We start from the raw sequence: 15,006 nt of genomic DNA on the forward strand, positions 1-15,006 counted from the left end.
CTCACTGTTAAGATTTTGCAATTCATTTGCCACCTCCGCCACTGTTGCCTGTTGTGGCCACCTTGTGAAGTCTTGTATTGTTGTCATGCCGCCTACTTGGATTGTGCCCATGGATCAAATCAAAATGACGTTTTATTCCCATTCCCAATTTTGCGGATTACCATATTCCTTAGCTAGGGAATAATACTCACAATACTATTCTATATACATGACCCTTTTCTTGTGTATACCTTCGGATAAAAAAGACTTCCGTTCCTTGAAGTATCTTGATTTCAAGACTTGTACCCATAATGCTTATGGATTTGAGAGTATTCACCAACTTTGTTTCAATAATAACGTAGAATTATAATCCTCCATTATTTTAAAACCCCTTCCTCCTAATGACTTTAGTTGGCATAATCACTAATCATTTTATTAACAATTTATTGGCTGAAAGCCTGAAATATTCAAAGAACCCAGGAAATTTTCAAAATTTTAAAACTAATTTAAACTCAACTCAAATACTAGTCAAACCAAATTATAAAACTGAGCAAGAAACAGGTAATTAATTTTTGTAAAAAGAAAAGACAAAAATCTTTTTTAATGTCTTTGATTGAATTCTAACCAATAACCATAGCCCCCCAAAAAAAAAAAAAAAAAAAATCTTACTATGAGCAGAAATTCTCACCCCATCCAAAACAATCTTTGCCAATTTATTAATTTTTTGGTAATCTATGCTCATAAATTGAAAGACGTGTTATTTTGATCCCTAGTGAGGACTGAGGACGTAGACCTATTTTGATTTTTAGTGAGGACATAGATCCTATTCCCTCTTTATACGTATGCCCCCACTTGTTTTCTTGGTTAAAAGTGATTTTATTCAGGAGCAGAGCTTGAAGAAAAAAGGATACAAGGATCTTTCAACCACGGAGTGGAAACAGGCACTAAAGTCGTGTTTCTAGCCAACATTGCCTTTCTAGCTAGGTTATCGGCAATTGAGTTTGTCAACCTAGGAACATGCTCAAAAACACATGACTCAAATCTACTCTTCAGAAACAGAATGTCATCTAAAATGGGCCTAATTGTGATATGAGAGGACCACTGATCTTTACATATGGCCCCACTAACACCTTAGATTTTGTCATACCCAAAGAATGGATCCAAAGAAAATTTAATGATCGAAATACTTTTACACAGAACCAAAAGAAACACTTCGAGAGAGCATCTTGTCTGCAAAAGTCAATGTCAGCTTGCAAATATATATGATTATATGTACAGATAAACACTGTCAAAGTTAGTGGATACAAAACAATATTAGCAATTTTCTTTTTTTCTGTTCATGATTTGGTGTAATGTCAGTAGATGCACCAGACTCATATTGTTATTATCAACACAATTACTTGGATTGATCATGGATATGTCATAGGTTCATATGCAACAGCATTGAAACCATCAAAGCATTTGTTTCTGTTAATAAGCATTGGGATTAATGAAACTGGTGGCTTAAGAACCTTTCTAAATAAGAAAGCAGCCAAACATTGTATTCTTTTACACATAATGACCAAGATGTTATGTAATGTCTTCTTTTCTACGTATTCTACATAGCTACTATTCTTTTTTTTTTGGTCAACATAGCTAATATTCTTAAGTTAACAAATTCAAGCAAGTTTCACCCCCCCCCCCCACAAAAAAAAAAAAAAAAAAAAAAAAAAAAAGAAAGAAAGAAAGAAAGAAAGATCCCTCTGAGAAAAAAGTACATATCTCACACTATGATGGAGTCATCGCCATTGCTCATGCTCTTTCCATTTGATAAGGGGGCCACCGGTGGATTTGCACTCTAGACCTGTATCCTGTCTGTTAATTTTCACTAAGGGCTCCATGGATGTGGATCATATCCATTAGTTTCTTAATCCTACTCTGTAATCCTGCTCCATGGATGTGGATCATATTCATTAGTTACTTGATCCTACTCTGCAAACCTTCTCCATCTGCATTTTGGGTTGGGTTGGGTTGGGGTGGAACTAGACCTGTTATTGAAATTTCATCCTTTTGGATGGACCTTGGTCAATAATGGGATCAACAGTAGGTGGTTGTGATTCTGCTGCTTGCTGTGTTTCAGGGCCTTTCTCAGCTTCAGGTGCCACAGGTGGAGCATAGCCATCAGGGAAAGGAGGTGGTGGCGGGGCAGGTGGGAGCTGTGATAAAATAGAGCAAAACACATTATAAATGATGATTTCCGTGAAACAATGTTAAAAGCATTTGAATAACAGATCAAATAAATTTCCTTGCTCAAATTTGCAGTGCCATGTGAAACTACTAGCTCAAACAATTTCATCTTTTCTGTTTTATATGAATCCCCTATCCATACAACTACATTTTGATGGACACGAAAAAAGTTACCTTGCGCTGTAATGCTGCAAGAATGTGATCTATTCTTTTGACTTCCTTGAAGTCAATTGTCTCTTTTACACTCTTTGGTTCTAATGCTGAACTCTCATTTTCAGCATCAACTGCAACACAAACAACAGAGCAATCAAAATGAAATTTTGCAAACCAAAACTGTTGCCACAACCAGCAAGCAGTATACAACTCATCCACATTCAAAGACCACCATAGTGAAAAGGAGAAAAACTAAGATTATTACAAAAACAGTTCAAAAGTATCAGATGGATACATTTCAGGCTAAATTGTAACAAAACTATGACTCTGATCCAACATAAAGCGGTGTTTGTTTTTACTACATTGGCATATAACAATGCTCTGCATGGGCCTAATAAGTTGCGAGCATGGCTGCAACAACCAGATCAACACAATATTTTCTGAAGGTCAAAAGCAAAACAAAGGTTTGACTGCCCTGAAAACGAAAAAATAGCTAGAGGTGACAATTTGAAGGCCAAGAACCACCACCCAGGTGATGCAGCACAGCCTTGGACCAACAACGCAGACCCACTTGGGCCTAAAGATTGAGTTGACCTGGTTAAACAAAAATATTGGATTTCATAAGATACTTAATTAGTAAAACTTTATTAATTGAGTTTGTCCTGCAATTTTACATTTTAGAAACCCATTAAGGATTAGGGTTATCTGATCATGAATCTCTTAAGTTGTCTTCAAAAACTCACTAGTTGTTTATTTGGATGGAAGGGGGGGGGGGAATCAAGCGAAGCTTATAGCTTGTGTGACTTTGCAAACAACACCCCCCCCCCAAAGAAAAACAAAAAAAAAAAAGGGAAAAGAAAATATCTACTTCTGATGCTATTTTTTCTCCTGCTCTGCAACTCTCGTTCATCCCGGGTTGGGGAGGGTTTTTCTTTTTTGGGCACAGCGGGGGGGGGGGGGATTTAAAAGAAAGAAATTAACAAAATTTTCCGATTGATACCATATCCAATCTTCTCCAACTTTGAGGCAGCAATCTTGAATGCTTTTGATATATGATAAAGAGACCGTCCCTGAAACATTGGTAAGTGAAAAAGATGACAACAATGATTTAAAAAAAATCAATTTATGTAAACAATGATTTAAAAAAAAAAAAAAAAAAGTTATGTCTTAATAACAGCACCAGATACCAGAAAAAAATTAACAAAAGGAGACACAGAATAGCAACGTCAATGTCATCCATCAGAATGATTAACACAGACCCAGCATCATAAAACCAGTCCGCATTGCTTCTGCGCTCAGTTTAACAATTAAAGCTAGAGCATAATGAAGCAGTGGCATTTCTGTAAACATCCAAAGTTTTGAAAAGAGGGTACCACTTTCATAATAAAGCTAGATCTTAGAGGGCTAACAAGGTAGGAAAAGAAGAGACAACATGAGAAGAACTACCATTAAAAGAATAAGGTCTAATTCAGACATTAGCATAAAATAAGGATAGAACAAGGTCAAGATTATACATTGGGAGATCCCAGAGACAATGGATTGAAGACATTGAGAAGAAGTCTTTTTCTCCCTTTGTGAAACCAAAACTCATCAGCAATCCCTAGTAGACTTGATAGAACTTAACCAACATCCATCAATCAAGCTGGAACTTGAGGATTCAATCATAACTCCATTTCCACTAAAAATCAACACCAACCTCCTTAACCTTATTCCAATGGGGTTGACCGCATGGATCCTCTAAGGTCATATCAAAGGAGACAAGAGGAGTAACAGTAGTATGATTAAGCATAAAAGAAGAGAAATAGGTTTAGTCAAATTAGCATCCCAGGAACATCCCTTTACGTGAGGTCAGCTGCATGGGTCCTAGTCTTCCACACTACTCTGATCAGCAAATATACAAGAATGTAGTCCTAGAACATGCAATATTTGGATCCAAAAATCACACATGATACTATGGGGAAATTCTGAAACTGGACTTGACGGTAGTTCCACATCTGGTTATTGTTGCAGGTCTGTAAATTCCAGAAGAAACGGATCTCCGGTATGAGATTTAAGAGCTTGAGTCACCTTAGGTGAGGCCTGTAATCTCAGGCTAAAAGGACTGGTAGCTAGTAATTTCTAACAGCTTCTTCCACATCCAAGGAAGGAAAAATCAGTAATATGTAAAGCAGTATTGAGAGGAACAAAAGATAACAAGCCAAGAAGAGTTGAAGACCTAAAACAATACATCAATAAGAACAACAAAATAAAGTAACAGAGAGAGACGAATCATCAAAAAGAACAGAAAGAAGCAGAAAAAAGAGGTGTCACAACCTGCTATGCTATATCTTAACAATAAACAAAGCCCAAAGCTCATCCATTTGAATTTGAAACTCTTTGTTGGTTACAATTTTGTATTTAAAGAGAAAAATAAAGACTCCTAAATAAACTATAAAACTAAAAAGGTTTTAGGACTTTAGCTTTACTAGTTCATGATATATGTAAGCCTTTCAGACCAGCATAATTGATTTGAAGAAATAAAGCTTTCAGTTTTTTTCCTGAATTTTCTGTTGTGGATTCAGTGGTGCTTATCTGGTGGAGTGGATTCCAGGTGAAGTTTAAGGTGAATTCTTGAGAGGAAGCGTGGAGTCTCTTTGTGCTTTGGAGAACCTTCAGTAAACTCCAAGCCTAAAGTTTAGGTGGGCTGCTGATCTGTTTTATAAGAATGTAAATGGATAATTGAAAATGTTAAAATTAACAAACTATTTTAAACACATGTCCACTGTGATGTGAGCCTGTAACTTGATGTTTTTTTTTTTTTTGGTGAAAATCCTTTCATTCCAACAAACTAAGAAAAGACTCAGAAGGCTGGACAAGAAATACCCCAGCTTCTGGAAAGGAAATAGGCAAAAGGTCCGCCTAGAAACGGCCAAGGCCCTCCGAGCAAGAGAATGGGCACATTCATTCCCATCTCTTGAAATAAAAAAGAACTTAGAAGAGGTAAAACTGTCTTTCAAAGACAGTACATCTTCAAGTGCGGTAGCAGCGGTCAAGGGGGGTGGATCAATACTGATACCGGCCAAGTATTGCTGAAGGCCTAGACAGTCGGTATAGATGTTAACCTTAATCCATCAATTTTCCTTGGCCCAGCACATAGCCTCCCTGATCACTAAAGCTTCACCGGTGAATATAGATGGCAACGAACAGGGTGTAGAACATGCTGCCTTTAGTTCACCCATATTCCAAGCTGCAAAACCAGCTTCTCCTACCCCGATTCTGGACATCCTGCAGTATCACTATAAATAGAGCACATCTCCATATCTTGAGTCGGTGCTGCAACTTCCTGGTTAGTATTCAAGCAATCCTTTGCAGTTCCTCCATTACAAGTCCAGAATTCACGAAAAGCCTTCTCCGCTTTGACTACAACTTCCAGTGGTGTCTTCTTTTCTCCATTGAACTGTAAATCATTTGTGTGTAACCAAAGGTGCCAGCATACAAAGGAAAATTGACATAAGATTTCTCTACTGTGCTGCTTAGATGTGAAGTGAAGAGTGTTCCATGCCTCCAATATTCCTGGTAATGATGTTTCAGTTGTTGTCTATAAAAGAAACTCCAGACCACTACCCACCCTGACTGCTCGAGAAAAATGGCATTGAAACAATACATAGCTGCTTGTTTCCTCTATTTGACCGCACCATTTGCATAATGGTTCCACCTTGATCTGCACTCTTAAGAGGTTTTCTGCTGAAGCAATACCCTCTGCATAAACTCTCCACATAAAATTGCGAATTTCAGGCAACATGTTGCATTTCCAAAGTCTCTTCGGGCACGTTTGATAACGTTCTTAAAAAACGTTTATGGCGTTCTTCTGTTCTTTGGGAACGGAAGAACGGGTTAGAGGCGTTTGATAAAACGGTTCGTTCTTCTGTTCTTAAAGAACGGACCACTCAGAAAAGTGTTCTAAAGAACGCTTTTTGCAGAACATAAAAAAGATGTTTTTACCAAAGAACATAAACGGAAGTGATAAAATTGGTTCAAATTGAAGCCTTAGAACAAGTTTATCAAACACCAACTTATTTTTCAACCAAAAAAAAAAAAAAAAACACTAACATATTCTATTAGTGTTTTAAAAATATTTTCAGAATGGATTTATCAAATGCCCAATTTCAAGCAAAGAACGGTTTTTTAGCACAGAAACATTAAAAAACGGTTTTGCATAAGAACTGGTTTCTTAGAACAGAAACGTTACCAAACGCATACTTCCATTCCGCCTTCTTGATACCCTCCCACCTATGTCGCCTTGAGGATGAAGGCCTACATGCCATTTGAGCATCTCTGCGATTCAGGAGATGATATGCTGATCGGGTAGAAAAAACTCCATTCTTGGCTGCATCCCAAACCATCCTGTCTTCACAATCATTCAAAGGTTGAATAATTTTTTTGATGGCTGTCACTTCAATCGAGCTGAAAAGGTCTTGCATTAGTGGTGTTTTCCATGTTTTAGTCACAAGGTCAATGATCTCTTCAACAAATTTAACATCACACCTTGTAGGCTTGGGCGTTGAGATTTTGAACTGCAGAAAGAAGGAATCCAGGTTGGCACCCCAAATTGGACTTTGTTTCCCTTCCCCACTTGCCGGATTAAAGCCATCTCTTCCACCTATCTTTCGAACCCTAAGACAGAAAGGATTCTAAGGAAGAGGCTGCTATGAAATCTCCCGGATTTCTACCCCTTTAACCCGTGGTTTCAAAACCGAGAACCTGGGCCTTGAGTCGGCGACAACTGTGGGCCATTCAAGTCGAGCCCGAAGGATTGGAAATGGAACCAATGTTGGTGGATGACCCTTGTGATGACTCAACAACTCTCCTAGAGTTTAAGTGAAGAGAGAAGATTAATCACGATGGTGTAAAAATGGTGATTTTGGAACGTCCATAGATCGGCGATGGAGAATCCGATTGATGCAAATAAGGTATCAAATCAAAGATCGTCGAAAGACTTTTCCAACAAGCCAAAAATCATCAAATTCGGAGTCCGTTTGGGGTCCAACCATGGACCGGTCGGTTGGGTGAACCAACCCCCACCCCATTTTTTGTTTAGGGGCAAAAACGAAATTTCGGATTTTTAAGCCCTATTTTATGTTTTAACTCACCCATAACCGCATTTCTTTATGCAAGAACGAATTTGAGGCTGCGGGAAGAGGAGAAACCAAGAAGAAGGGCGGTTTCCATCCTTCCAAAGGTGTTCTGTGATTCGAATCTTCGCGAAAACATTAGGAAATGTTAGTTTTTTTTAATCCTTCTCTTAGACATGTGAGTATTTTCTATCTCTTCTTTTGTGAGATCCTTGAAAAGGAAGAGTGTTAGGTATCTTAGATGCTCATCTTTTCTTGTATTAATGTTTCCCTTGAGTATGAGAGTAATGGTTTGTCCCCTTGCGAAAGATTTTGCATTTTGACTCTCCGAGTCACCCACAGGTGATTTAGAAGAGCCAATTTGAGCTTGGTCAATTGAAGGTACCCATAGGATTCTTTTACTGCCAATTAAACTTTCCCAAAGTTTCGTTTCGATTAGACTTTGAATAGGTGGCGAATTAGAGACCATTCACTGGTGAGGTTGAGAACTACCCTTTTTAACCTAGTTTTTAGATTTGGGTTTTCGTGGGAAGATTTTGGGATATCCTTTAAAACCCAAATTGACTCTAATTTTTGATAATTATTTCTCTTGCAAGATGATTAGGTTTATATCCTTTTGTTACCTTCTTGTGGGAAGAAATTACTGATCTTTGAAGAAAAGAATCTAGTTGGAAGGTGAGGAATATACTTAACCCTATATTACATGTATAATGATGTTAGTTAAATTTTATTATTGATATCTTGACTTGCTTTAGTATTATCTTGTGATTATGTCTTCTATCTTTCAATATCCTTTGAATGGTGATATGAGAATGTATGAGATTGAGTTTTTTTTTTTATTTTAAATTATTGATATGAAAATATATGGATGATGTTGAATTAAATTACTCCTTTTATTTTATGTTGCTTACTAGGGTTGTGGGTTCACCCATTGCCTTAGTGACTTTATGTGATTGCCTAGATTTTGATTGGGAAATGGGGAATGCCCTTTTGGTGTTTCTATCATTGGACACTAGTGGATGTGATATGGGACGCATTCCTATGGTGCCCTTGGCGCTTTCCCTGATTATTGGTTGACATACCTGGGGCATGTTTAGAAATGTTTGGTTAAGTGACCTAATGAGTACTACTACCCTTTCGGCAGGGGTATTGAAGCCGGTTAACCCGTGATGTTAGTGCTGGGTGCTGTGTGCCAAACAGGTCCACTATCATCATAGAGAGGTAGGGTTGCATATAATAGATAAGGGCTCCTGGGTGCTCAAAACCGGTAACCAAGCACGTCTGTTGGGTTCTTCCTAGTTGTTGGGTAAAGTCCTATCAAGCCATGGTTGAGGATTACGTCACCACCCTCTCACATCACCATTGGTATAAGATCTGGCGCGTGTCAAGGATAAACCTAAGCCCTGTGCAAGGTCATATGGTCTCATACTACATATGGTCCGGATATCTCCCCTCACGCCTAGTGCTCTGTTGGTTCGATACCTTCCCACCTATGAATGGAATCCTTAACAAGAGGCATCTATTGGATCCCATTCCTTAACCCAGCGGTCATCCACATATATGGACATGATGCTCTCCATGTCCTCTCACGTGCTTGATTACCGATCTTGAGCGCCCAGGAACCCTTATCTATTATATGCAACTCTACATCTCTATGATGATAGTGGGCCTGTTTGGCACACAACACCCAGCCACAAACATCACGGGTTAACCAACTTCAATACCCCTGCCGAAAGGGTAGTAGTACTCATTAGGTCACCTAACCAAACATTTCTAGACATGCCCTAGGTATGTCAACCAATAATCAGGATAAGCGCTAAGGGCACCATAGGAATGTGTCTCATACCACATCCACTAGTGTTCAATGACAAAAACGCCAAAAAGGCATTCCCCATTCCCCAATCAAAATCTAAGCAATCACATAAGGTCACTAGGGCAATGGGTGAATCCACAACCCTAGTAAGCAACATAAATTAAAGGAGTAATTTAATTCAACATCATCCATATATTTTCATCTCAATAATTTAAGATAAAAAACATAAAAGAAACTCAATCTCATCCATCTTATACATTTTCATATCACATTTCAAAGGATATTGAAAGATAGAAGATATAATCACAAGATAATACTAAAGCAAGTTAAGATATCAATAATAAAACTAACTAACATCATTATACATGTAATATAAGGTTAAGTATATTCCTCACATTCCAACTAGATTCCTTTCTCCAAAGATCAGTAATTCCTTCCCACAAGAAGGTAACAAAAGGATATAAACTTAATCATCTTGCAAGAGAAATAATTATCACAAATTAGAGTCAATTTGGGTTTTAAAGGATATCCCAAAATCTTCTCACGAAAACCCAAATTTGAAAACTAGGTTAAAAATGATAGTTTTCAACCTCGCTAGTGAATGGTCTCTAACTCGCCACCGATTTGAAGTCTAATCGAAACAAAACTTTGGGAAAGTTTAATTGGCAGTTAAAGAATCCTATAGGTACCTTCAATTTGACCAAGATCAAAAAGCCCCAAATTGGCTCCCTTAAATCACCCGTGGGCGACTCGGAGAGTCAAAATGCAAAATCTTTCGCAAGGGAACAAACCATTACTCTCATACTCAAGGGAAACATTAATACAATAAAGATGAGCATCCAAGATACCTAACACTCTTCCTTTTCAAGATTTCACAAAAGAAAAGAACATAAAATATTCACAAAACTGTATCTAAGAGAAGGATTAAAGAAAACTAACATTTCCTAATGTTTTTGCGAAGATTCGAATCGCAGAACACCTTCGAAAGGATGGGAACTGCTCTTCTTCTTGGTTTCTCCTCTTCCCGCAGCCTCAAACTCGTTCTTGCATATAGAAATGCGGTTACGGTGAGTTAAAACATAAATTAGGGCTTAAAAATTCAGAATTCCGTTTTTGCCCCTAAACAAAAAATGTGGTGGGGGTTGGTTCACCCAACCGGCCCAACCGACTAGTCCATGGTTGGACCCCCAAAAAGACTCCGAATTTAGTGATTTTTGGCTTGTTGGAAAGGTCTTTCAACAATCTTCGATTTGATACCTTATTCGCGTCAATTGGATTCTCCATCGCCGATCTACGGACGTTCCAAAATCACCCTTTTTACACCATCGTGATTAATCTTCTCTCTTCACTTAAACTCTAGGAGAGTTGTTGAGTCATCACAATGGTAATCCACCAACACTGGTTCCATTTTCAATCCTTCGGGCTCAACTTGAATGGCCCACAGTTGTCGCCGACTCGAGGCCCGGGTTTTCGGTCTTGAAACCACGAGTTAAAAGGGAAAGGGGTAGAAATCCGGGGGGTTTCACAGCTACCATGCGAATCTACTGAAGAAGCAAGAGATAAGTCTTGAATGAAGTTAAAAGAAGTTCTCATGTGACAATATTAGCTCTCTTGAAGCTAGAAACATCATCAATAACACTGCAAAATTACTGCCAGGTCACCCAAGGGTCCTTTGAATGTGCTATGTGATTTTGATAATTCTGAATAGACTCACAAAATGAGTCCTAATCACAAACATATGGAATAAAGGAAATAGACTTAAAACAAAATTATATATTTGCCAATGAATATCATAATCCAACCTAAACACTGTCACCTCATGCAGAATACCCACTTCACCTACACTTAATGGAATCGTACTTAATGCCTAATACACCAATTTAACCCATAACAATTGACCCAAGGCACATAGAACCCATCCATGGTCCAATAAAAAACCTCTTAAGCTTGAGCAGTCTTGACTGCATCAGAATTCCGCTTCAAATTCTAAGCCCAAAAAGAAATGGCATGTTTGGAGGCTGTTACATCTATTTCTTTTTAAATAAGTCCTAAATAAAGGACTGGGTTTGAAAAGTAAACCAAGAAAAAATAAACACTCATCCTCCTCCTCATCATCATAATCAAGCATTGTCCCAACTAAATGGAGTCGGCTACATAAATTATTGCCTTTCAATCAGCTTTGTTTGAGGCCATGCTAGATACAAGGTCTAAGCAATGCATATCCTTTCTCACCACTTCTCTAAAGGTTATCTTAGGTCTACCTTTAACTCTTCTAATTACTTTAATTTGAATTATATCATTTTTCCGTACAAGAGCATTTATAGGCCTCCGTTGAACGTGGCCGTGCTGCCTCAAACGACTTTCTCAAAGCCTATCACCTATTGGAGCTACTCCCAGATCAGCCCTAATATGATCATTCCTTATCTTACCCTTCCTAGTTTTGCCACTCATCGATCTTAGCATCCTCATTTATGCAATGTGAGTCTATCTACATTATTGATCATTCCTTATCTTACCCTTCCTAGTTTTGCCACTCATCCATCTTAACATCCTCATTTCTGCAACGCAAGTCTATCTAAATTATGTTTTTTAATAGCCCAACACTATGCACCATACATTGTAGCTGGCCGAACGACGGTCCTATAGAATTTTTCTTTGAGCTTTAAATGAATAGGTCGATCACAAGACCCCAAATAAACACTAAAATAGATTAATATTACTTCAAAATCAACAATGGTTCCATAGGGGGATGACACTGATATGAAGAAAAGATTATTGATCCAGGTCTAGGAAATAACAAAAACCAACTACTGTTACAGACATCTACGTAAGTGGGCCAGCCACACAACTGCTTTTTTCCATGATTCCCCCCCCCCCAAGTGGATCTGATTCCGCAAGTAGCTCCAATGTCAGATCTACTTGGAGATTAAATGCTTTCCGGAGGATCCACCTAAAAACCGTCTTTTTTTCCCTAATGGGATATCAGATCCACTTGGAGATTAAGAGCTTTCTGGAGGATCCACCTGAAACAATCCTTCTTTTCCTTGCTGGATCAGATACTGAACCATATTTTGTGTGCAACGGACAATGTCATCACAAAAATGCATCTTTATTAATAGAGAACTTACTATACGAGCCCCGAAGACATTGCAAAGCTGTGGTGCTTGATAAATTGAACCATCCAGTACATAGTAAGTAAGCATGGGCGTGACTTTCTCAGGAGTATCTCTCTTCTGCTTTCGAATAACAAAGAGGTGCGGCTCCATTACCTCATTAAGCATGTATTCAATGCCTGTCATTTTCCTGTAATAAAATAGACATTATAATTTGTTAGTCAGTAAGTGACATCAGTAACTAATCCACCAAGCCACATTGTAAAAGGTAGGACCGGATTCTACAGTCTCTAGTAAGGTCTTGTAAATGAACTAGGAGTGTCTACCTATGATAAGTTCACTGTACTTGTTCTGGAGTTTGGCTAAACCCTTCTGAAAGAAAACCTTCATATACACTTCCATAATCCAAATGAAGGATCAAGCCACATGAAGCCCTTGATGGACGTTGAGCAGTGAGCACAATGCCCTGAACATTTATTTAGTTTCCTTTGATGAGGATAACCAAAATTTTACTTGTCCATCTAAATAATCTAGAATTGGTTCCACATCCTTACTTTCTAAGGGCTGTGGATGGACTTCTGTTTATAAGTTTCACATTTCAAGTCCAGTAATGCTTGACACTGTTTTTAGGACTAAAGATTCACCTTCCCCCACAAGGTCTTGAAACATACCATTGTTCTCTAGAATGTAATTTCTTTTAACATCAGGACAAAGAGTATTCATGACCTACTAACGTATTCTGTATACAATGGTGACATTTGGCAACCAGTGGTCAAGCTGATCTATGAGCACTGGTTGCCTAGGCTCTGTTGGAATCACAGTAGTTTGATTGTTGGGATGGAGTCCACTTGCAGTTGAAAACTTTAGATAATAATACATTTAACTTTCAGAATTTCTCGGTATTGAATCAGCAGGTATGGTTTACTTTGCCAGGTCTACTGGATTGAAGAAAGATAGTGCAGTTGCCTTTCGTCTTTTGAGTGATTCCGTCCAATAAGTTGAGGAATCAGTTTAACCTTTAGAACTTTGGGTGAAGAGCTACCAAAAGAAACCAGGCAGACAAGAAATAGGTTACCAACTCCTACTTGCGGTGGCTATACCTATTTGGAATTTCCAGCATCTACAGTTCAGAAAAGTGTATGATGGAGTGGCATCACCACGGTAGGACAGAACCAGTCCTACCCAAGTTTGGACCAACAAGGGTTGGCAGAAGACAATGCTGCAATATTTTCATATATCATGTTTCATTTTCGGGGTAGATTACGTAGGAGATAGCTTCCCATTTCAAGTTTCCTAGATGAAGTAAGTTTTTGCTTCCTGTTCCTGTCTTGGGTTGGAGTATTTAAATTTATATGCACACATGTAACTTATACAATTGGAAGAGAATCAACGACTTGAATTTAGCTGGAGTCATATTATTGTAGCATTAAGCCTAGGTCTTTGAATCTGGATTGCATCATCTTATAACTCATAAGTCACTGGTTTTCATAGCAGAATTAGATAAATTGACATGTCGAGGATTCCAAACTGGAGGAGTTAATCAACTCACACAGGCTCTGCCTACTTGGGATTTACCACCATCTGTAGTCCATAAACATTTACTTATCTAGCCTTTGATTTATTTATTTGTTTATTGGTTTATGTATTTTATATGAGTGATTTTCTTGGCCAGGAAATAAAAATTCCATATCACATATAGCAGTGTCACATTATACGCACTTCAATTTTACCTAAGTTTCCCCTTTCTTTTGGATAGGTTTCCATTACAGTAACAAATTTACCAGAATGTCCAGCAAGTGAAAATAATTTGGATCGTTAAGCGACTGAATAAGCTAATATCAAGCAATATCGTTCAATTGTTGTCGCAAAAGGCAAAGAAAATAGCTTTACTTGCATGACAAATGGATAACATAAGCCCAAGTTGCAGAATCAGTTCGTTTCAAGCAAAATCTTACAATTACCATAGCAAATGGAAAATCAAGTAGATTTTCGCATGATAACCTGCTAAAGAAATATATGGAAACGCAAGTCTGACAGAGTAAACCAAATGTTACAGGTTGAAGAATTTTGTTCTTCAAATTAAACAATAATCACAAAGAAAGAATATGGTGGAATCTTACGAGAGTTGAGAGATATCAAGTGGGTGTACGGCACGCATCCTCAACTGTTCATTGTTGCAGGTCCAATCGTAGAAAGGTGACAAAGCGAAGTAATCAAACACGAGATTGCGATCGAGAGGGTAAGTATTCAACCATAACTGATCTCTGAAGCAGATACCAGTCATGTCAGTCCCTGGAGGCGGTGGTGGCTGTGGGTTTCCATCTAAATTAGGGTTTCCGGGCATTGCATTTTGAGGCATTAACGGTGTTGCTGCCATTTTTCTCTCTCGCGCAGAGAAAAAAGAAAGGGATTAGCGGGCAATTAACACTGAAAATCGCAGTGGAATACACAAATATGTATTCTCTCTTCTCTCCTTCTCCATTGATCCGCACCATACGAAAGCATCCAAAAAAAGCTGCCTCAAGTGACGGGTTCAGCCGGTTTGGTCTGACCGAACGGTTCGATTCATAATGAAGTAAACAGAAATGTTTCGATCTTTTTAAATCAAATC

The 15,006-nt window shown here is 38.2% G+C and overlaps 1 protein-coding gene across 1 annotated transcript; it reads right to left on the reverse strand.

Annotated features, from left to right (window-relative positions):
• Window positions 1-1,267: 1,267 nt before the first annotated feature.
• On the reverse strand, window positions 1,268-14,888 carry MED6 (RNA polymerase transcriptional regulation mediator-like protein). Its single transcript, XM_089161919.1, has 5 exons — window positions 14,516-14,888; window positions 12,411-12,585; window positions 3,359-3,428; window positions 2,380-2,489; window positions 1,268-2,174 (listed from the first exon to the last, which is right to left on the reverse strand). The coding sequence occupies exons 1-5, from the start codon at window positions 14,770-14,772 to the stop codon at window positions 2,010-2,012; spliced, it is 777 nt and encodes a 258-aa protein (XP_089018045.1). The 5' UTR covers window positions 14,773-14,888; the 3' UTR covers window positions 1,268-2,009.
• Between the last annotated feature and the right edge of the window lie 118 nt (window positions 14,889-15,006).

Source organism: Hakea prostrata, chromosome 7 (genome assembly GCF_041222555.1).
Source record: "Hakea prostrata isolate BN-2017 chromosome 7, UWA_Hpros_2, whole genome shotgun sequence".
NCBI lineage: Eukaryota > Viridiplantae > Streptophyta > Magnoliopsida > Proteales > Proteaceae > Hakea > Hakea prostrata.